At 43.7% G+C, this 24,854-nt stretch overlaps 1 protein-coding gene across 2 annotated transcripts in view; it reads left to right on the forward strand.

Moving 5' to 3' along the window:
- The first annotated feature begins 10,851 nt into the window (after positions 1-10,851).
- Positions 10,852-24,854, forward strand: part of kars1 (lysyl-tRNA synthetase 1) — a 38,036-nt gene continuing 24,033 nt past the window's right edge. The window contains exons 1-4 of one of the 2 annotated variants that reach the window (XM_068049210.1): positions 10,873-10,974; positions 16,885-17,050; positions 18,329-18,473; positions 19,462-19,627. In XM_068049210.1, coding sequence (XP_067905311.1) covers positions 16,929-17,050; positions 18,329-18,473; positions 19,462-19,627 — 433 coding nt within the window. In that variant the 5' untranslated portion in view covers positions 10,873-10,974; positions 16,885-16,928. Of the gene's footprint in view, positions 10,975-16,884; positions 17,051-18,328; positions 18,474-19,461; positions 19,628-24,854 lie in introns of both variants that reach the window. The other variant, XM_068049211.1, reaches the window with a different exon arrangement.

Raw genomic sequence — 24,854 nt, forward strand, 5'->3', positions numbered from 1 at the left:
AAGAATTACGCCACAAGATTTCATGTTTTAAACAAAATACTTTACTGTACAAGAGTTAAACAAAGCAAAATACTACTAACTTAAAACTACAACTTGAGACATTTATATTTTAAACTGAAAATCTCAAAACATTTCTGTTTGACTTTTACTTCCACCCCCAGAATTCCCCCTATACATTAAAAGGATCTTGGTGGTTTGTTCACTTCACCTAGGACCAATCCAAAGTGTACCACAGCTCTTCAGAATTCACTTTGATTTCATTAGTTTCTCAGCTGTCCTCTGAGGTATGAGATCATCTCCCGAATCTGTACTTTCCAGTTTTGTGCATGGGTCTGCCTCAAAACAAAGACCCCTGGTTCCCGATGGCCTCTTTGCTCCAACAACTTTGCAAAAGCCAACTTGCTTGTCTAAAAGCCAACAAACTGACTGTCAGCAAGCACACAGATCAAAAAACCAACAGATACCCCTGCATCATCTATCTCCATAGCATGTGGTACATATGGGATGTCCCAGATAGCAATTTAAACTAATTATTTCACACTCCAAATCTTCTCTTTGATTCCTGATAGCAATATCAATTATTCATGTGGGTATCAATGACAGAACAAACTCTCCTAAACTTTCTGGTTCCAACTGCCCAACTAAATGAGGCCATCTGTGGTTTTATGGCACTCACCTCTCTAACTGTGTCTCTGTAAGCACTCAAGAGATTTTTGAACTTTAATCTTTTTGTTCTGGGAAATCATATGAATAATTTAAACCACAGACAGAGGTAGCTAAAGGCACATCGTCTCCATCAACAAGAGGGGTTCCCATTGTGTTGGGTCTTTACATTCCCAGTATAACCTTACTAAATAAACATGGGCCTTCCTTTGATTTGTAACCACCCTAGGCTTGTTTGGCAGCTTCTCAAACTTTTTCATTTGTCCTGCATTAAAAAATCAATTCCCAAATTAAAAGATCCATCTACAAGATGAATACAAACCATGAACCAGCTGATTATAACAACAGCACTTGATCATAAACAAATGTATCCATGAACTACATGTAATTTTAAGAATAACTACTAAGTAGCTTTTAACAATGGAATAGCTGCCACAAATCACAACAAATACAGACCAAAGAGAAACATTCAAAAAGCAGATGAATCCCTTAAATGGGATGTAACAAAGTATTCTTTACCATACAAGGCAGGAGAGAACTGTGTCCAAGAATGGGATGGCAGGCTGAGCTAGATAACTTAACAGCAAAGACCTAACATAATCAGTATTTTTATATGGATCAGCATAGCTCAGTGACAGCATTAGTCTAAATTAGAAGGTTGCGAGTTCAAGCCTCACTCTAGGATTTTGGTACATAATCAAGACTGATACTTCGGGCTGGATTTTACCCTAGGCAGACGGGTATTCGCCACAGACGTGAAAGTCGGTGGCGAACCTGCTTCCGCTTAGCCCAGGTATCCATCCTGCATTTTTCGGGTCCCCGGGCTTTAATTGTCCCGAGGAGGAACTTCCACCCACTTGAGGGAGGAGGTCCCGCCTCAGTGAGCTGCCGGCCAATTGGGACCGGCAGCTCTTAGTCCCAGCAGTGCCACCGGAAGCGGTGGCCACTGCTGGGACTGCAGCCCAGCCAACGCATGGAGCCTGGGGACGAGGTAAGTTGAGATAGCCTCACCAGGGGGATCGGTCCTTCCCTGGTGAGGCTGGAATGGTCGTTTGGAGGGATGGGGGTGTCTTGGGTCCCGGGGGTGGGTTGGGAGGCGGTGGCGGCCCTCAAACGGCACCCTGTGCCTGACTGCTATGCCTTTATTAATTACTTTCTCACCCTGCCCTGTCACCTTCACTGACTTGTGTATATATACCCCCAGGTCCCTCTGCTCCTGCACCCCTTTAGAATTGTATCCTTCATTTTATATTGCCTTACTTCATTCTTCTGACCAAAATGCACCACTTCATACTCCTGTGCATTAAATTTCATCTGCCACGTGTCCATCCATTCCACAAGCCTGTCCATATCCTCTTGAAGTCCATCACTGGTTTCTCATAGTTCACAATATTTCCAAGTTTTGTGTCATCTGCAAATTTTGAAATTGTGCCCAGCATACCCAGTCTAGGTCATTAATGTAGATCAAGAAAATACTGAGTCCGCTATATAACTTCCTCCAGTCTGAAAAATAGCTATTCACCACCACTCTGCTTCCAGTCACTCAGCCAACTTTGTATCCATACTGTCACTGTCTCTTTTTATTCCATGGGCTTCAATTTTGCTGACAAGCCTGTTATTAGGCACTTTCTTAAACGCCTTTTGGAAGACCATGTACATCACATCAACTGCATTACCATCATCAACCCTCTGTTACCTCATCAAAAAAACTCAAATCAAGTTAGTTAAACACAATTTGCCCTTATATAATCCATGCTGGCTTTCCTTAATTAATCCACAATTGTCCAAGTAACTTAATTTTGTATAGGATTATTGTTTCTAAAAGCTTTCCCGCCACCGAGGTTGAAGTGACTGGTCTGTAGCTGCTGGGATTATCTATACACCTTTTTTGAACAAGGGTGTAACATTTGCAATTCTCCAGTCCTCTGGCACTGCTGCTCTATCTAATGAAGATTGGAAGATTATGGCCAGTGCCTCCACAATTTCCACCCTTACTTTCCTCAGAATCCTTGGATGCATCGGATTGATCCTGTTGATTTATCAACTTAACCTTGCCAACCTTTCTAATACCTCCTCTTTAGCAATTTTAGGCCATCCAGAGTCTCAACTACCTCCTCTTTCATTACAACTTTGGCAGCATCTTCCTCCCTGGTAAAGCCAGATGCAAAGTACTCATTTAATACCTCAACCATGTTTTCTGCCTCCATGCATAAATCCCATTTTTGGTCCCTAATCAGCCCTGCTCCTCCTTTTACCACCATTTCATTACTTGTATGCCCAGAGAAGACTTCTGGACTCCCTTTGATGTTGGTGCTGCCAGTCTCTTCTCATACTCTCTTTGCTGCTCTTATTTTTTTTTTCACTTCTCCTCTGAACTTTCTATATTCAGCCTGGTTCTCACTTATATTATCAATCTGACATCTATCATACACACCCTTTTTCTGCTTCATCTTACTCTCCATCTCTTTTGTCATCCAGGGAGCTCTGGCTTTGTTTGACCTACTATTCCCCTTCATGGGAATGTACCTGACTGTATTTAAACTATCTCCTCTTTAAAGGCAGCCATTGTTCTATTACAGTTTTGTTTGTCAATCTTTGATTCCGATTTACCTGGGCCAGATCTGTTCTCATCCCACTGAAATTGGAATCTCTCCCAATAAATTATTTTTATTCTGGATTGCTCCTTGTCCTGTTCCATAGCTAACCTAAACCTTATGATGCTACGATCGGTAGCTCCTAAACATTCCCCTGACACTTGATTCAGTTGTCCTACCTCATTCCCCAGAACCAGATCTAAAATGCCTCCTTCCTCATTGGACTGGAAACATACTGTACAAATTCTCTGTAACACACTCTAGAAACTCTTCCCCTTCTCTGCCCTGTACACTATTACTATCCCAGTCTATATTAGGATAATTAAAATCCCCCATCATAACAGTTGTCCAGTTCTAGGGAGCACTGCTCCTACTGAGTACTAAATGTGGGGAAGTTGGTTAGTGAGGGAATTTTAAAACTTTTAAGGGTCAATTACTTTCTAAAATTGAGTTAAGTTTTGCATTTAACTTAACTTTAACCTTAACTTGTAGTTTCTTACAAAGAGTTAGTTAGTGGTAAACAAGCTGCCTGCTAGTGGCAGTTACACTGAGGATAATTAGGTGCCTGGATAACATAGATCTTTACAAGTTTTGCTAGTATAAATACAGGAGGGGTTTTCTAATGCAGACTAAATAGCACCGAGTCCAATTCTATGAAGTACTGCTTCTACAGCGTATTAAACTTGGTGAGTGAGGGAATTTGTTGCAGTGAGGGAGGAGGTGCTGTTCGGGTATTTAAAAAAAGGAGATTCCGTAGTTAGGGGGACAGACAGGCATTTCTCTGTCATCATGCGTCTCGCATGGTAGGTTGCCTCCCTGGTGCCAGGGTAAAGGATATCATGGAGAGAGTCCAGGAAATTCTGTGGGGCAAGAGCTATGTGATCCAGAAGTACACATTGGTACCAATGGCATAGTGAGGGCAGATATTGAGATCCTACAATCAGACTTTCAAAAGCTAGGGAGAATGTTAGAAAGTAGGTTCTCGAAGATAGTAATCTCTGCCACGTGCCAGCAAAAGTAGAAATAGGAAGATAGGATCAATGTTTACCTTGAGGCATGGTGCAAGAGGGAGGGCCTCAGATTCTTGGGGTATTGGGACCAGTTCTTGGGCAGAAGGTATCTATTCAAAAGGGACGGGTTGCACCTCAATTGGACTAGGATCAATGTCATCATGGAGAGGTTTACTCATATGGTTGGGAAAGGTTTAAACTAAATTGGCAGTGGGGTGGGCACCAGCATATATAAGTAGAAAAGAGGAATAAGGTACATAAAAGGAGTGAGTGTGTTGGATAGTACTAGAGAAGGAAGTAGTACTATATGAGATAGAAGTAGAGCAAGAAGGACTATGAGGAATACAAAGACAGGTTTTAGAATACATGTACGTAAACACACAATGTGTGGTAAATATGTTTGGTAAGGTACAAGTGCAAATAGCTGTGTGGGAATATGATATAATGGCAATAATGGAAGTGTGGCTTAAAAATGGTAAGGACTGGGTGGATACAAAGGCTGGAATTGTTTTGAATCCCACAGCGTTCCCAACGGTGGGACTGGAAGTTGGTGGAAATTGCACCAAGTGGAAGTTGGTGGAAATACAATTCCTGTATTGCACGCAATTTTATATACAAATTTAACAATGTAGCGACAGGCACAGGAGACACGTAAAATCACGCGGCGGGGACGAACTTTCATTGGTGGAACCCGCCGTCACTCAGTCAAGCACCACGAGCACCAGGGCTATAAAGCATTCTGTGTTTCAAGCCTCAAGGAATAGCAGCCTTCGTGGTATGCAAGTGTCTTCAGAGTTACCTCAATTAAATATTTTACTTAGTTTTAACTGCTTTCTCCTTCCTTAATTTTTCAAACCCAGCACCAACTCCCTCCCCATCATTTTTTTTCCCTACAGCAAGAGCAAAAATGTCAGCCAGCAGGCACTGTTCACCCGTCCCCCATGGTCCAGTGATGCCTCTCTGCAAGTTCTGCTGCAGGCCGTCAGGGAAAGGCGGGAGGTCCTCTTCCCTGCAGATGGAGTCAGAAGATCCTCCCACCTGGCCAAGGCAGCCTGGATGGAGGTAGCAGAGGAGCTCTCGAACCGTGGAGTTATGTGCTGAACCTGGGTTCAGTGTCACAAAATTATCAAAGACTTGCTCAGATCGGCAAGGGTGGGGTCTTGGCGAAGCTGTTCCATTGTTTTCCTCCTGGCTCCGTGTCTAAGACAGAGAGTAGACAAGGCATGCAGTGGAATATGTCAGCAGCCTTGGTGCCATACCTAAATGATTGCGTGCGATGTTGATTGGCATTTTTGAAGTGCTTGGATGTATCGTGTGAAAGCCAGTCTGGAATGAGCGATGTCGATGCATGTATACAGTGAGTGTGATGCATCTCTGAATATGTCATTAAATCCGCACTATCTCCTGCAGGAAAAACACACCCACAACCAGCATGAGCAGGCAAAGACAGGTGGAGGTGTCCCAGACATCAGGGTGCTGACACCGGTTGAGGAGGAGGCAGCAGAAATAGTGAGAGAGGAGAGACACAGAGCAATCGCAGATAGCGATGCAGGATTCTCAAGGCATAAGGATGAAGTGTCATCTTCAGACTCGCAGCCATATGTGCACACCAAAGGAAAGTGTGTAAACTCAGGTTTAGCTGATGCTTAATGTGCCTCTATTTGTGCCTCCACTGCAGGTGCCTGCACTCGAGTGACGGAATGCCACGAGGCACAAAATTCCTCCTCTGGGGAGTAAGATGTCACTGCCCCAGAGGGTGCACTGTAACCTGCCTCTTCTTCCACCTCTGCCAGCGCAGATACATCCACACGGTCCTCGGGTGGGTTTAAGATTAGAATCTTCATCACAAGTTGGTGGTCACAACACAGGCACGTCCCAGCAGCTGAGGGAGCATGTGCCAGCCAGATCTCTTGATAATTGGAGGACTGTTGGGGGCCAGGCCCTTACTCAGCCCCATGCTGATGGTGATCCTCTGTTTGTTGCTACTGGACGTTTGCTGGAGTACAGCAAAGCCATATGGAAAATATGTCGGAGATGCCTGAAGTCATGCGTAGCTTTGCACATGCCAAGGAGAAATCAATGCAAGCCATGACATCTGCCATATCCCAGGCATATGAGCGTATGGCTACCTCAGTCGGGAGTTTGGCAAGGTCTGTGGCGAGTCTAGTTCAGCACTCGAGCCACATAGGCTCTGGCCTGCACTCCATCACTGTAGCTATGGGCTCCATGCAGCAGAGCTTAAGTGAGTGGGGGAGCGAGGAACCTGGACCTCCCTAAGGGTGCTGCTTCTCCTCAGGGGGACAGGCAGGTGCCATCATGCACCCAGATGGAGGATGAGCGCATGCCAGCTGCCCCGGGGCCTTCCTCTCAGCACACCCCCAGGGTAAGCAGCATCTTGTCCTCCCCCCAACATTGACCCCCTTACTTCCAGCAGATGAGCACACGGGGAATACTCGAGCATCAGTGCTGCAGACTCCAGTAGGATGGAGAAATCAAGGCCCTGTTCCTCCAGAGGATGCCCACCAGAGTCATCCAGAGAAACGAGGCAGTGCACTGAGCAGACTGTCACCACCTCAGCTGCTAATGTTGGGGTAGTACCTAAATGTAGTGGTAGAAAATGTAAAACAGAACAATTCTGAACACGAAGATGGCACATGAGTTTTAAATATTGTGCACATATTTTTGAAATTTAAATACATATTTATTTGCTTTAATCTTTGATGCACTCTCTTAAATCATTTGCTTTGTTTCAGTTGAAAAGGAAAATGTTTATTGGAGGCCTATGGCAGGAACGCATTGATGCTTGCAATGCATTTCTGCAAGGGTCCAGTGCCCTTTTATCATTGACATTTGAGCCTTCAGTCTTCAATAATGGCTGCTTGTCATTTGACAATTTTGCACTTTCTTTCTTACCAACATGCCTTACATTTTTAGTTCTGGGGTCACCTCCTTACTTTCCTTGCATAGATGTGTTTTCCATTCCATTGTAACCCAGAGAATATTTGATCTGCTGGTCAGATCAAAGTGCTGCAATGTTGTAGCTTCCTATGTGTGTGGGTTAATGCCTTGATGCAGGAGAATATTTCCATGGAGACGCAGGTCGCTTTCAATGAAGATGATAGCATACAGGCCGTTAGGCATATCTCAACTGCAGGTTCATGTGTTGTTGTCAGAAGAGCCTTCTTTTCGAATACAGCAATGAATAAGACCTCAGGCATATGTGAACATATTTGGAGGATTTTTTCCTCCTCCCAACGGTCCTTTATGGAGTGCCTTAATGTTGGCTGAAATTTGCAAATATGAGGTTCTTCCTGATGTCTCTTGCATGCCTCTCCATGGCCCTTATATCCATAACGGCATTGTTGGCATCCTCCTCACTCTCTTCAGTCATCCTCATCAGAGGAGGACTGGTGTTCCTCTGGCTGCAGAATGTAACCGCGTTTAATTGCCAGGTTGTGCAATGCACAGCAGACATTGATTATTCATGACCCTCTGTGACATATACTAAAGAGCCCCTCCAGACTGATCAAGGCAGCAGAAGTGCATTTTCAACAAACCAGTGGTGTGTTTGATGATGGCTCTGGTAGATGTGTGAGCAGCGTTGTATCTCTCTTCAGCTATGCTTTGGGGATGCCTCATTGGTGTCATCAACCATGTCTAAAGGGGGTAACCCTCATCACCCAGAATCCAGCCGTCTACTTCAGCTGATTTGTCAAAAATTCCTAGCAGCTGCAAGTTCCTCAAAATGTATAAGTTGTGACAGCTCCCTGGGAAGTGTGCACAAACCTGCATTATTCATCTCCTATGGTCGCAAACCAGTTGTACATTCAAAGAGTGGAAGCCTTGCAATTCATAAATGCAGCAGGCTGGTCCCAGGGACCTCTAATGGCCACGTGTTCAGTCAATCACTCCTTGCACTCTAGGGAACCCAACAATGGCGCTGAAGGCTGCAGACCTTGCTGCCTGGCTGTCCTCGTCTACAGGTAAGCAGATGAAATCATTGGCACGATGTAATGGGTCATTCGTCACCTCTTTGATACACCTATGGGTCACAGACTGTGATATGTTGATCCCTGGAAGGCCCCGCTAGCAAAAAAATTGAGTGCAGCAGTCATCTTAGGGCAACTGGCATGGAATTCCCACTAAACCCAAGTGGTTGCACGTCATGCTGCAGGATCCTACAAATTTCTGTGGCCATTTCACGTGGCATCCTTGGGTGTCTCTGGCATTGCCTTTCTGACATTTGAAGGTAATTTGTCCTTGTCCTGAGGATGCGATAACATGCCAGCGCTGTCTTCGATAATGTCATTCCTGAATGTTATCACTTGCAGCAACCTCACCTTCTTGTTCTGCCTGTTGCTGGCATTCAGGCATCATGCCTTGAGGGAAAAGAACCCTCCTTAGCCGCTCCCTCTGCTCTTCTTCCCATGGTAGTAGACAAATTGTGTGTATGAGACACTTGTCGTTGCAGCTTTGCAGATAATGTCATGAGCAGAGCATTCCAATTCAGCCTTCTGTTGCCAGTCAGCTGAACCATCGAGCTAATGAACAGTTCGCTTTTATGTGCCTTAAGGTTGCAGCCAGCAGGAAATCCCACCCATTGGTGTCCTCCCACATGACCTGCAATCCTTGAGTGGCCATGTAGCTTGCATTATTGTTCAAGAAAACGGTGTGTGTACAATTTAAGGCAAGTTTCCCCACCCTCCAACCTCGTCCTGCCACATTCCAGCCTGCACCCATCACCCTTGACTTACCCAATCTAACCTTACACCTTCCCTCTGTTACCATTAGAACCTGCCCCATCATCTTGGACAGCATCACAATCAATTTATTCATGCCATCACTCCCCTGTTCCTACTCCTGTTACCATTCAAATGTCGATTCTGACCCTTGATCCTCCTCAGATCCACCTTAATGTTATTGCCGAGTCCCGTTCCCCTCCCTATGATGCTGTAGAATATCCAACCCTAAGTCTCAACCTTTCCCCCTACAGAATCCAATTGCCCCCATTGACTGTGACCGTTCCCTCTGCCACCCAGTACCATGAATTTGTCCCACAGGTCCCTGATGTTGACAGTACTCATCCCTCCCTTTAGGCCCCTCATGACCATCTGTTGACTGTAATGCTCAAATCAACCCACTACCCCCACAGCCACCCACAACAAACTTCAGCAGCAACAACAACCATTACATACCCTGGGTGCTCCACTCCTCCCTCCCCTGCTCCTCTATGCACCCAATACCCCAACCCTGTCCATCCCAAGTTCCTTCTCCTGCTCCTTCACGTGCATCCCCCCCCACGCCTTTGCCACCATCCTTGAAGTGCCAAGCCTGGAGACAAACATCCATTCCAATATTGGCATTCCTTGTGCTGATGCATTCAATACATGAAACCACTGACCTCAGACAAAACTACACAAAGCTGACTAGCATATGCCACATTTAAACAAACGTGAACCAGGTGGCACGGGTATACCGCTCACCGCTAACTTAATCTAGCAGGTAGAAAATAATTTGAACTAAGTGTAGGTAATGAATATTCATGGTATGGAAATTAATGCAAATCTGCAATCCACCACTGTGCAGGGGAACAAAAACAAAGTGCTGGAAATACTCTGCAGGTCTGGCATCATCTGTGGAGAGAGAAGCAGAGTTAATGTTTCAGGTCTGTGACCTTTCATCAGAACAGAATATTTCCAGCACTTTGTTTTTATTTCAGATTTCCAGCATCTGCAGTATTTTGCTTTGATATTGCTGTGTAGGGGAACCCCAGATCACCACAAACATGCCACTGACACAACTGCGATAAAAAAATCCCACCATCGGAAATTCAAAAAAACTGACACCTAATTAAATCACCCCATACACCACCATGCAGGGCCCATAAAATTCTCCCCAAAGTGTTCAGAAAAGATAGGGGAGGAAAAAAGGGACAGGAAGTGGAACGATTGATTAGGGAAGACATTGTAATGTTGGAAAGAGAGGATGTCCTTGATGAGGCAAGGTCAGAATTTATTTTGGTTAGAGTTGAGAAGCAAGATAGGTATGATCATGCTCCTGGGGGTATTCTATCGGCCTCCAAATAGTAAGAGAAATAGAGGAGCAAATCTGCAGGGAAATCAGAGATATGCAAGAACTATAGAGTGGTGAAACTGCAAACGATCAATGATTTAAAAAGGAAACTGGATAGGCACTTGAGGAAAATAAGCTTGCAGGCCTATGGGGATAGAGTAGGGGAATAGGTATGACAGAATTGCCCGATAGAAAGCTGGCATCAACTTGATGGGCCATAATGACTCTCTGACTTGCGGTTGCTGTGTGTCGAAATTGCAAAATAAGTGCTTCTCCCCAAGCAGTTTTTCAAAACTTCTGTAGGTCTAATAATACACTATTGTCAACACCATAAGAAATGTTAGTAGTGGGTGCCCATGATTAAAGAGAAAGTAATGCCTTTTGAACTAACTGGGTAAACATTTACTTTGATCAACGTCGGTAATCTTTTTAAAGCCAAGTAAGTTTCACTTTTCAGAAATGCTCTATTTCCTGCCCTCTGAGGTCCACAACTCGAACAAACAGCCAACGTCGGGATAGTTCGTGTCGCGGAAGGAATTAAAAGCGAACCGGAACACACCCCTTTTCAACCACTTACTTAACATGGCGGACGTCGGACCGGGAGCGAACGACGGGGACAACAAACTGAGCAAAAAGTAAGCAACGACACTTGTGGGCATGCCTTATGTCTTAAAATGTAACTATACCGTGATCCCGTTTCTAGTTCGCTGTCGCACAGACCGTACCGGCGGTTAAACACCGCGACTCAACTGTCTCCTCGCGTGCGCCTTTCTGCACTTTGTGTAGTTGCGTCAGTGCAGCGCAGAGCATGCTGGTGGTTGTAGTTCTTTGCGGCAGCTCCAGGGAAAGAGCACTGGTGTAAAGAACTACATATCCCATGGTGCTCTGCGAGTATTGCTGCGTTCGGCATCTGCAGTATGGGCGGCATTTCGTAAGAAAAGTGCAGTTCTACAGGATCTCCCAAACCTAGAAAGACAAGGCAGCAGGTGCATGAGATCACCTTCAGGTCTCACCATCTCGATTTGGTCATATTTCTTGGTTCCTTTGTAGAGACTGGGTCAAAATCCAGGAGCCTCCCTAACAACACTGTGGGAGTACCTTTATCAGGTGATAAAGTACCACGTCGCCACCTTTTCAAAGATAATTAATACTGGCTTTGCCAGAGACTCCCAAATGTATATTTTTAAAGTATGTAACAGCATGTAGCATGATATCAAAAAGTTGTCCTTTTCAAATAAAACATTAAACCAGCGTCTGGTTTGTGTGAAATGGCTTGTGACCGTTTACTCAAGAGCTTTCCAGAATTGTTAGTTTTTAACAACGATACAAAGTTAAAAGCAACCTTGAGAACGTGAATCAACTCTTTAGAACCTGTTGTTGAACGGCTCATGCAGTTCTTATTGTCAAACCCTGCTTGAGGAAGGAACAGACTTGAGTGGAAAGAGTAAAAGACTGAATTCACTCACATGTTTGCCAAATTAATAGGAAATATCTTTTTAAAGCCAAGTAAGTTTCACTTTTCAGAACTAAATGAGAAACCATTTCTTACAAAGCGTAATTAGAGACTTTTGCATCTTGTGCTTCATATTACTGTTTTGCTGATTAGGTTATTAGTGCTTTTAGTTTGTAAACCTGCAGTCTGTATTTTTCCCAGGGTGGAAGAGTCAGTTACTAGGGGACATAGGTTTAAGGTGCGAGGGGCAAAGTTTACAGGGGATGTGCGAGGCAAGTTTTTTACACAGAGGGTGGTGAGTGCCTGGAACTTGCTGCCAGGGGAGGTGGTGAAAGCAGATACGATAGTGACGTTTAAGAGACATCTTGACAAATACATGAATAGGAAGGGAACAGAGGGATGTGGGCCCCGGAAGTGCAGAAGGTGTTAGTTTAGGCAGGCATCAAGATCGGCGCAGGCTTGGAGGGCCAAATGGCTTGTTCCTGTGCTGTACTGTTCTTTGTACTTTGTATGGGCATTCTGCCATTTCATGAAGAATTTGGCACTGCTGTTCAATAAAAGAGTGGCTGAGTGAATAGGGCCATACTCTGGAGTTTAGAAGAATGAGAGCTGATCTCATTGAAACATACAAGATTCTGAAGGGCATTGACAGGGTAGACAGTGAGAGGTTGTTTCCCCTGGCTGGGGGGGATCTAGAACACGGGCACAGTCTCAGGATATGGGACTAATCATTTAGGACTGAGCTGAGGAAAAATTTCTTCACTCAGAGTTGTGAATCTTTGGAATTGTCTACTCCAGGAGGGTGGTGGATGCTTCATTGTCGAGTATATTCAAGGGTGGGATACATTGCTTGATTCTGAGACACCAAAAATCTATCTATGTGGGGAGTGGGTGGGAAAATGGAGTTGAGGTAGAATGGCAGAGCAGGCTTGAGGGGCTCAATTGTCTACTCCTATTTCTTGTGTTCTTAAAACTAGCATCCTACTGTAAAGGCAAACTATACAAAATGGTACAGCTTCTGGATCATAGGGGGCAAAGCTCCCTTTGCTGGACCAGCTGTTGAATCATTCAGGATTTACCAGGATCACCAGATGCAGTTTTATTTTGTTGATCTTCATTTATCTCTTGTTACATTATATTTGATCAGGTTTGTCAGTATTTTAGGACAATTGCAATATTTCCGCTTCTTGATTAGCATTCGTTAAATGAAAGAACATAGTCTGATTATATTAAGCTGAATTGAATGAGTCATATTTGAAACAATAGAGATGATAGATCTGCACCCCTCAGCATTCCCCCATAGTGATAATTATTTGAGTGTAGACAGTGAATGGTTGTCAGGCTATTTGATCAAAAGGGACATTGTACCTAAGCCCAACACTTAGATTTTCATTTCCAATTGAGGTTACTAGATGACAATGGGTAGTGGTAAGTCTGCCTGATTCTATGGGTCCGCTTTGGCTGAAATTACCTAACAAAGGATAGATGAGTTATGTTTTGTGTTTTTACAATGTTTAAAATTTGAGCAAGTGCTGCAGTTTGAACAGTGTGTGGGCACTAAATTGGGCTGTGCAGCATCCATTTTTTTTAGGCACTATCCGGCCACATAAGTGAAATAAGGCCTGAGATGCGCGTGTACACTTCTGACTTGTGCAGGGCGCATAAGTGTTTGTTGCATGCCTCATGGCTGTCAGCAGCATGCAAAGCTGGGAAGTGATGATGTGAGTCAATGTCATTTTCCAACTCCTCACTCCAGCCAACGTGCTGTCTTAACCTCAACAGCTTCTAAGTGTTCCATGTTGGTGTCTGCCTTCTGTATGCCTTTACCTTTGCTGGTGCTTCTAGATGGTGCTTTCCCAGTGACTGCAGATTGAGATGTAAGGCCACTAACCTTCAATTGAGGAGACTGCAGATGACCTTGTAGAAGTCCCACTGCACCATCTCTGTCTGGTTTGGCTAGCTGACCGACAACAACAAGGGTACTGGCAGAGCTGGGAATAGCAGGAATGCTGTTGTCCTGAGAAGGACAGCAGGCTCCTTCGCCTGGAGCCACTACCATTCTCTAAGGGTGGTGCCACAATGGCAGCAATCTGAGCTTGCAAGGCAGCAGTTTGAGATTCCAATGCAGCAGTCAGACCACTGATAGAAGCACTTTGCACTGCAATGGTGGGTTCCACAGATGTTCTGATGGAAGTGACCACTTGCTGCATGTTTGAAAAGTTGGGCTCCAGGCTCTGAGCCAACACCTATACCAAGTTGAACATGGACTCTTCCATGTTCCTTGATATTGTGCACAGACTTTCTGGCAATTTTCCAGTGCACCAAGCATTTGGCTTCACCCATCAGCTGCTTTCTGTAACCTGGCCCATCAAAATCCTCATCTGACTTCTCTGCAGAAGAAGTAGTGTACGACGTCACCCTCCAGTGAGCTGGCACCTGCCGTAACCTTTCCACCTGCGCTGGCTCCTGCATACTTGTGCCTGGTGTCTCCCATGTGCAGATCCCTGCTAGCCTCTAAAGTATGCACAATGCCAGTGTCTGAGCTGGTGGCTGCAAGTATAACATTATCTTCACTGTCTTTTTCCTCTTCCTTCTCTATTACAGTTCTAGAATATCTGGAATGAAAATGGCACAAGGGTTGTTTTGTGCTGAGGGGAGAAGAGAAAATAAAAGTATGTGCTTATTACAGCTTATGAGTGAAGAAATTATAGGATGAAGGAGAAGTGGGAAGACAGAAGGAGGAATAGATATGCAGATACTGTCATAATTGATCCCTCCGGTGGCCACTGCCTCAGTGATGTTCCTTTCCATGATGACCAGCACTGTCTCCTCAATGGCTAGTGTTACGACTGACCACTCCAGTCAAAGCCCCCAATCAAAATATACGATTCTGATTGTGGTGGGAGAAACGCACTGATAATTCAATGCCGCCGCTCCACAGATCGCCTAACATATTAGCCTCATTCGTGCGTTTCTGCCACCACAATCAGAATCGTATATTTTGATTGGGGACTTTGACTGGAGCGGTCAGTTGTAACATATTCTAGGATGAATGAGAAGTTGGAAGAGAGAAGGAGGAGTAGATATGCAGATACTTTCATCATTGATCCCTCCAGTGGCCACTGCCTCAACGATGCCCCTTTCCATGATGGCCAGCACTGTCTCCTCAATGGATAGTAAAACATGCAGCCATGCTTCCCCTCCTCCAGATTTTTGCTGCTGCTTCCTGTTAGCGCCACCTTCTTCAGGAAAGAGGGAAGAGTGACAGTGAGTGTTATGTTTGGATGATGTAGCTGCCATGTTTGAATAGCTGCTAGTGTGTGCGAGCTGTGAGTTGTGGTGCGAGGCTTGCAATGTTGCTAAGTGTGTGAGGGTGAGTGAAAACATAAATTTTTGGGTTGAATGCTAATTAATAGAGATTATTGGTGGGTGGGTGATGGGAGTGAACTGAACTGAGCAGTGGATGAAGTGAGTGGCCCATTTGAAGGGATATGCCATTTGAAGATTGAACTCGATCACCTTGACAACTCGTGTTAAATCATTAAACTTCTTCCTGCACTGCATCCATGCTTTTGGAGCAACACTCCTGGCATTAACCTCACTTCTGCTACTTCCCACTGGTTCCTAAGCAAATGTCTCGAGGTCCTTCTGTCCCCCTGTGGATACGGGGTGCTTCTCTATGTCTTGCATCAGGGCTGCCAGTGCATTAGCAGAAAATCTGGGTGCACAATCTCTTGCAGGCTGAGCTGTCTTGACAAAAATTTTCAAAATCAGTTAACTTCCTGACACCACTTCTGCAGCAACAACACACTTCCGCTTTAAGTGGTGCAGGCTACCTTTAAGTAGTGCTCGCCATTCGCAATATCGGACCCCCTGCTGATGTATGCAGCCAATGTACAGCATAGGTAGCCATCATAAAAATCAGGCAACTTGAATTTAACATGTTGCCTGTAGCTCAGTGAATTGGCATTGGTTAACCACAATTGCCATGCTGTTTTTAGATCTTATCCAATTTTTTAGACCCAAAACTAAACAGATCCAAATTATTGGAAAAATTCCTTTTAATTCTTTGCAGCAGTTCCTCTCGTTGTGACCTTTATACAATGGGCTGGAATTCGCAGTCAGCAGTGAAAGAATGGCGCCAGTTGTTTATTACACTTGCTCTTGCCAACGGACTTTCTGTGGGGTTTTGCACTGGAACATGCTGTGATTAGAGAGCCATTTCAGCACAGCGCCTTCAATGGGGAATCTGGGCCTGTGCGAACAGGCAAGCAACTATGCATCTCATTAACTAATCAGATTGAAGAGTCATAAATGAGCAGGAGTCTGAAGCAGGAAGTATGTTAGAATATTTAATTCGATGTCAAATCAGATACAGGAAGAAAAATAGAGAGGGAGACAAATGGGGGACAGAAAGAAAAAGTAAAAAAAAAAATCTCCAACAGTAATTAAAATCTGGAGTGAGAACCCATACTTTTTAAAGGTAATTTTCAGTGCCAGAGAGGTGGCCTGGCAGTAATTAAGCCTCATTGCGCCGTTAAAAGGATACTTGCACTCGAATGTACTGCCCTAAATTTTTCTAGCAAGTTTAGTCCGTGTCTCTGAGGTTAATACAGCAACTTCATGCTGTTCCATATTTGAATGTCAAGTCTCCTCGGTGAGGTAGGAGCAGGGCAACTTGGCAAGCAACCTCATGATTTCCACATTTGATTGTGCATGTTGAATTGCTGGAACCTGCTGTCTGATTTACACTTTAATAACGGTGAGCGCTGTTCACCTCATATTTCTTCAGCAAAAATGCATCCCATTCTTTTCAACCTAACAACTGGTGAAAAATACACCTACTTCAATTTTTTCCCAACTTTTACAGTGAAATCTGTTTTATTGAACAAATTGATGTTCTTTTATATCTTTCTTCCCTTTGATCTCTTTTATATCTTTCTTCCGTTTGATCTATAGTATTAACAATGGTGGAAAACAATGATTTGAATCAGAGTTTACTGGCTCACTTTACTGTAATTGGATTTAAGCAAACTAACGGTGCTGATTTGAGCTTTAATAGTCTGATTCTATCTATTTTGTCTTTCACTAGGTGTTAAGTGCTTTGTAAATGGGACTACACTGTGACAATTCATTATGATGACCAGCTGTATCCATAGGCTTCTTGGGCTGCAGGTCAGGGGTCACTGGGGAAAGGTGCCAATACACAGCCTTACTTCCTTTACTCTTTTCCAGAAGAGATTGCATAATGAGAAAAGGTTGGTGGTGCTTTGTTTCATGTTTAGACATTCTAAATTTGTTCAAATATCCAACCTTTTTTCATCATAAATGAGCATTTGAATTGATCCGGACAGGAATAGAGACCTCATTGGCATGGTGAGGTAATGTTTAAAAACAGATGATTTTTGATACAATGGAACTCCTGCTCAATTTCCAAACAGCTGGCCTATGTAGACTGCATCTGCACCTCCTTACGTGTGCACAATCTGATGCCCTTTTGAAGATAGTCCTCTGTGCACTGACAGAAAAGTTTAATAACACAGGTTTACTGTTACAAAGACCCCACAGCTAATCTGGACAGAAGTGGGATTAGTTGGGTTGCAAATACCTGGAACAACGAGGTTACAATTTACAAATGCCTACTTAAAATGCCATTCATTAATGTCTTCACTGTTGGGTTAGCTCTGTATTTGAGCATCTGATTAGTTGTAATACTGTATTTTAATCTTTTAGTTTTCATCTCAGCAAGCTTATTCTATGCAAAATTGCGATTGACACATGAATGATGTAGCAGTTATTATTAGACTGGGGTAGATTTACTTCTGCAGTACCCGATTGTAAAGTATAATCTGGGTGGAGCGGATACAGGAAAATTGGACAAGAAGGACTGCTTTCCTGTGCAACAGTCCACCCAAAGTTTCCTTCTTAAATCGACAGGAAATTAGGCAGGCTGCGGTACAGATATGTGATCATCCGCATGCAATTTTTGTTTACCATTTATACATGCTGCACCTATGTGATGATTTATCCTCGAGCTAAAGAGGAATCTCTACCCACAATGTTTCACTTTTATTTCTTATCTATAGTTTCAGTTACCTTTTTAATCTTTGATTTTCATGGTGGACTTCCAGTTTTTTTTTAAAGTTGCTAGTTTTTAACAATTATTTTGTAGGTGGATATTCAATATTAAAGTTTTGTTTAGTACATGTTATAGGTTTTGCATTTCTTGGCTGGGAGTTCTATCCTGGAAGTTCTTTTTGACTTTAAATTACAAGGATGATGGAGATGTAATTGTTTTTTTGCATCTTTGTGAAGCAAATCAGTAATTACTATGTGTGGAAAATTGACATGCATTTTTCTTTTCTGTGTCCCACTCATTTGTTAGTGGTACATGAATCGATGGTGCTAGCCCTATTTTCCCCCAATTTTAAACTAACTTAATGCTGCTAAGGAGTAGTAACTCCTTTGTGGCTAAATCTGTTGAGCTAATTTACTTTTAGAATTGATTTTACATTAACATGTTCTAATTTCTGTAGTGAGCAGAAGAGGCGTATGAAGGCAGAGAAGAAAGCTGCTGAGAAGGAACTTAAAGTTAAGGAACTAGCTGATAAGCAGACTCTCGAAGCCAAGAAGGTTGATGGAATCGACATAAGTGGAGATGAAGAAACCCTTGATCCTAATGTAAGTGGACTTTTAAAATGCCAGTTAACAAGGTAAAACATGATGAGAACAAGCAATGATTTATTTATTTATTTTATTTATTTAGAGATACAGCACTGAAACAGGCCCTTCGGCCCAGCGAGTCTGTGCCGACCATCAACCACCCATTTATACTAATCCTACACTAATCCCATATTCCTACCACATCCCCACCTGTCCTTCTATTCCCCTACCACCTACCTATACTAGGGGCTATTTATAATGGCCAATTTACCTATCAACCTGCAAGTCTCTTGGTGATGGGAGGAAACCGGAGTACCCGGCGAAAACCCACGCAGACACAGGGAGAACTTGCAAACTCCACACAGGCAGTACCCAGAATTGAACCCGGGTTGCTGGAGCTGTGAGGCTGCAGTGCTAACCACTGCGCCACTGTGCCGCCCATGTTGAACATCTATCGAATGGTGTGGTTCAAAGAATTTTGTGATGTTGGAAGGAATCCCAGTAGAGGAGAGCAGAATGGGATGTGATTGTAGCTTATGAACATTTGATTTAGTCAGTAATAATCATATTGGTCCTGTTCAATGTTTTCTTTTTCCAATTTTGAATACCAAAGTACTTATCCATATCTTTGTAATTTCCTGCAGCCCATCAACCTTCCCACCCCAAAATATGCATTACTCCATCTCTAGTCTCTTGTCTATCTTTCCACTTTTTTTTTTTGCTACACCGGTGGCACCTGTGCCTCCAGCCATCTGAGCCCTGAGTTCTGAAAATCCCTTGCTAAATCTCTCTGCCTGTTCTTTTATAAGACCATCCTTAAAACCCTGGTCAAACTTTTGATCTTTGTTCCTAATATTTGCTTCTTTGGCTCTGAGTCCACTTTTAGCTGGTTACGCTTCTGAGAAGCACCTTGGGGCATTTTTCTGTTCTACAGTAAAATTTACAATGTCTTTAGCATGTTTTCCATGGCGTATGTTGCAAAATGTTTTATACTCTTCCTTTTCAGCAATATTACAAAATTCGTACACAGGCCATACAGCAACTGAAGGGGACTAATGAGGATCCATATCCTCATAAATTCCATGTTGATATGTCCTTAACAGAGTTCATTGAGAAATACAATAATCTGAAGCCTGGTGACCATCTCTCTGATGTTACTTTGTCTGTGGCAGGTGAGATGTTTTCAAATCAGCACCTCTACTTTTAGATCTTACTTTTCTTAAAATAAACTTCTGTCAAAGTTAAAGAAAATGGTTTGAGACAGTCATAAACTTAAATAAACCTAACCATAATCACAAAAATACATTATTAATAAATGGTACAATTTGAAAGTTTAAAAAGAAAATTGGAAAGAAAAATTAGGAGAGACAATATAAACTAAATGGTACAATTTGAAAGAGGATGCAGGAAGAGAGACTTGGGGGTTCACATACACAAAACTTGCAGGTAACATGAACAAGTTGATATACGGGTGTATCATGCATATGGGTATCCTTTGGCTTTATAAATAGAGGCATGGAGTATAAAAGCAAGCAAGTGATGGTAAAGCTTTTTGAAATACTGTTTAGACCTCAGCTATTGTGCCAGTTTCTGGGCATCACAAATTAGTAAGGGTGTCAAGTATTTGGAGAGGATGAAGAGGAGACTTTACAGAATGGTATCAGTGATGAAATTCAGTTATGTGGAGAGACTGGAGAAGCTGGAATTGGTCTCCTTGCTGCAAAGAAGGTTGAGGAGAGATTTAATGGAGGTGCTCAAAATTGGATGGTTTGATAGAGCAAATAGGGAGGATTTGTTTCCGCTCGCTGAAGGGTAGAAACGAGATGACACATGATAATTGGCAAAAAGCCAAGGGGAGGGGGGGAATGAGAACTTTATTTTATTCAGTGAGTTATTATGATCTGGAATGCATTGTCTGAAAGGGTGGCAGAAGCAGATTCAATACTAACTTTCAAAAGCGAAGTGAATTTATTCTTAAAGCGAAAAATTTGCAGGGCTATGGAGAAAGTCCCACTTCCCATGCTCTAATTGGATAGCTCATAACATCAGCCTGAGGACAATTGGGAGTTAAACATTCCAGGCTATAGGATCTTTAGAAATGACGGGAAAATTGCAAAAGAAGGGGGATATCAATATTGATAAAATACACAGTTAACACAGTAGAAAGAAGGGTTTACAGTAAGAGTGATTGGACAGTTGAAACACTGAGTAGAGTTCAGGAACAGCAAAGGATGCAAAACTCTGGTCGGAGTGGTTTAGCGACCTCCTGATACTAATTATGTAGTTGGGGGGTGTATAACTACAGAAATCAGTAAAGTATTTAGAAAAAACTGAAGATTGGGAGATTTAAATTTTTGCATCAACTGGGAGAAGCAGAACAGCTCAAATAGTAAAGGCAGTGAATTTCTAGAATGTATTCGGGATAATCTTCTGGAACAATATGATTTAGAACTGATGAGGGAATCAGCTATTACTGGATTTAGCGATGAGCAACAATCCAGAATTAGTTAACAATCTGAAGTTAAAGGATCGTCTTGCAAATTGTGACCATAATATAATTGAATTTGATACTAGCTTTGAAAGAGTCACAAACCGAAGCTGAAATGAATGAATGGATAAAGAATTGAATATCCAAGTTTGCATCTGACGGTACATTAAGAGGCACCGTGAGTTGTGTGGATGGGAGCATAAAGTTTCAAAGGGCTGTGAACAGATTTAGTGAGTGCAAAACTATAGCAGATGGAGTTCAATGTGAGATCACCCACTTTGGATCTAAGAAAAACAAACTAATATTTTCATAATGATGAGAGAGTAGGGGCTGTGAAGAAGTAAAGGAATTTAGCTATCCATGTAGACAAATGGTTAAAAGCTAGTGCACAGATACAAAAGGTAATCAAAAAGTTTAATGGAATGTTGGCTTTTCTCTTAAGAGGTTGGAATTTAGAAGCGATTCTTCAGTTGTACAGGGCCTTGGCCAGACCCATCTGGAGTACTGTGTTCCAGTTTGAGCGCTGAACCTCAGGAAAATAATATGGAACTTGGAAGGGATTCAGCATAGAGGCACCAATGTTGAAAGGGTTAAATTCTGAGAACAGGTTGCATGGACTTGGCTTGTATTCTCTCAAGTTTAGAAAGTTGAGGGATGATCGAATCAAGATATTTAAAATGATTAAGCGATTCAGTATGTTAGTATTACCTCTGGTGGAGAGGATTTAAAACTTAGAAGTTAGCAGTGAAATCAGGAAGCACTTTTTTTCTCACAAAAGGTAGTGGAAATCTGGAACTCACTCGCCCAATAGGCTGTTGATGCTGGATCAATTGAGTTTTGTGATAAATAGGTTTTTCTTGGGTAAGGCTATCCAGGGATATGAATCAATGGTGGGTAAATGGAGTTGATGTGCAGATCATTTATGAGGGGAGCAGGCTTGAGGAGTTGAATGGCTTCCTCCTGTTCCTATGCTTTTAATTCTTTGGGAGTAAGAATTAATGCAGTGCTGAATGGATTACCTTGAGTCAGTCATTTAAGGCATAGAAGGAGGCCATTGGGACCACCAAGTCCATGCTGGCTCTCCGTGGAGCAATACAGTCAGTCTCACTCCCTCGCTTGATCCCCGTAGCTCTGCAAATTTATTTCCTTCAAGCGCCCATCCAATTTCCTTTTGAAATTATTGATTGTTTCCACTTCTACCACCCTTGTGGACTGTGAATTCCAAGTCATTAGCGTGCTGAGTAAAGAAAGTTCTTCCTCACATTTCCCCCTGCAACTCTTGCCCAAAACCTTAAATCTGTGCCCCCTAGTCCTTGTATATATTAGTTAATGGGAACAGTGTTTCCTTGTCTAACTTATCTAAGCCTGTCATAATCTTGTCTTCTTCTTTGGCCTCCTTATCTCGAGAGACAATGGATAAGTGCCTGGAGGTGGTCAGTGGTTTGTGAAGCAGCGCCTGGAGTGGCTATAAAGGCCAATTCTAGAGTGACAGGCTCTTCCACAGGTGCTGCAGAGAAATGTGTTTGTCGGGGCTGTTACACAGTTGGCTCTCCCTTTGCACCTCTGTCTTTTTTCCTGCCAACTGCTAAGTCTCTTTGACTCGCCACACTTTAGCCCCGCCTTTATGGCTGCCTGCCAGCTCTGGCGGACGCTGGCAACTGACTCCCACGACTTGTGATCAATATCACAGGATTTCATGTCGCGTTTGCAGACGTCTTTAAAGCGGAGACATGGACGGCCGGTGGGTCTGATACCAGTGGTGAGCTCGCTGTACAATGTGTCTTTGGGGATCCTGTTTTCTTCCATGCGGCTCACATGGCCAAGCCATCTCAAGCGCCGCTGACTCAGTAGTGTGTATAAGCTGGGGATGTTGGCCGCCTCGAGGACTTCTGTGTTGGAGATACGGTCCTGCCACCTGATGCCAAGTATTCTCCGGAGGCAGCGAAGATGGAATGAATTGAGATGTCGCTCTTGGCTGACATACGTTGTCCAGGCCTCGCTGCCATATAGCAAGGTACTGAGGACACAGGCTTGATACACTCGGACTTTTGTGTTGCGTGTCAGTGCGCCATTTTCCCACACTCTCTTGACCAGACTGGACATAGCAGTGGAAACCTTTCCCATGCGCTTGTTGATTTCTGCATCTAGAGACAGGTTACTGGTGATAGTTGAGCCTAGGTAGGTGAACTCTTGAACCACTTCCAGAGCGTGGTCGCCAATATTGATGGATGGAGCATTTCTGACGTCCTGCCCCATGATGTTCGTTTTCTTGAGGCTGATGGTAAGGCCAAATTCATTGCAGGCAGCCACAAACCTGTCGATGAGACTCTGCAGGCACTCTTCAGTGTGAGATGTTAAAGCAGCATCGTCAGCAAAGAGGAGTTCCCTGATGAGGACTTTCCGTACTTTGGACTTCGCTCTTAGACGGGCAAGGTTGAACAACCTGCCCCCTGATCTTGTGTGTACACCTCTATTAAATCTCCTCTCAATCTCATTTGTTCTAAGGAGAACAAACCCAGCTTTTCCAACCTAACCTTGTAACTAAAATTCCCCCATCCTTGGAACCATTCTGGTAAATCTCCTCTGCACCTTCTCAAGGACACTCAGAACCTTCCTAAAGTGTGGTGACCAGAACTAGATGCAATACTCGAACCAGAGCTTTATAAAGGTTCAATTTAACCTCCCTGCTTTTGTTCTCTATGCCTCTGTTTCTGAAGCCCAAGATCCCATATGCTTTGCTAACCATACTCTCAGTATGTCCTGCCACCTTCAAAAATCTATGCACCCCCAGGTCCCTCTGTTCCTGCACACTCTTTAAAACTGCGCCAATAAGTCTTTATTGCCTCACCCTATCCTTTCTGCCAAAGTGTATCACCTCACACATGTCAGGATTAAATTTCATCTGCCACTTGTCTGCCCATTCTACTAGCCTATCTATATCCTGTTACAGCCGCTTCATATCATCCTCACTGTTTGCCACTCCTCCAAGTTTCATATCATGGGCAAATTTAAAATTCTACTCTGTGTATACCAAGATCCAAGTCATTTATATATAGCAAAAAAAGCAGTGGTCCTGACACTGATCCTTGCAGAACACCATTGTCTATCATCCTCAAGTCTGAAAAACAACCATTTTCCACGATTAGCTGTTTTCAGTTCTTGAGCCAATTTTTTTTATCCAATTGAACACTGACCATTCAGTAGATTAGTCAAGCACAATCTGCCTTTTACAAATCCATGCTGGCTATCCTTAATCAACTCAAACCTCTCCAAGTGCCTGTTTTTTTCCCCCAGATTATTGGCTGGAATTTTAAATTTGTGCCTCTGCCGCAAATTTGCGTGGGGCGGTGGTGGCAAGAAATGGCCCTTCTGCCCCATCGCCACAGGAATTTTACGGTTGGCAGGCGGGCGGCCAAGGCCTCAAAGCCATCTTATAAAAGTAGGCGGCTTTCTGACAGCCTGGGGGGCGGGGTCCTCCTGATTTGGACACCCTGTGCCTGATGGAAGGCCGCCCCCGATGCCCCAACCGCCCCTAATGCCCAACAAGACCCCCGCCCACCCAAACCGACCCCTCTTACCTCGCCGAGGCTGACCGATAGCCCCCGGCGAGGCCCCAAAAACTTACCAGTTTCCCGGTGCTCCCCAACATCTTCATTCTTGAGCTGGGTTGCAGTCCCAGCAGTGGCCACCGCTCCCAGTGGCACTGCTGGGACTAAGAGCTGCCGGCCTGCCAATTGTCTGGCAGCTTCATTAGGTGAGACTTCCTGCCTCAATGAGGTGCAAGTCCCACCTAAGACTAATTAAGGGCTTGGGGACTGTAAAATCTAGTCTGGATCCCCAGGCCTGGCAGAGGCAGTATCGCCACCGACCTTTCAGTCGGTGGAAGGCTCCCCTCCACCCACTGCAAAATT

The sequence above is a fragment of the Heterodontus francisci genome, chromosome 17 (genome assembly GCF_036365525.1).
Source record: "Heterodontus francisci isolate sHetFra1 chromosome 17, sHetFra1.hap1, whole genome shotgun sequence".
Lineage (NCBI taxonomy): Eukaryota > Metazoa > Chordata > Chondrichthyes > Heterodontiformes > Heterodontidae > Heterodontus > Heterodontus francisci.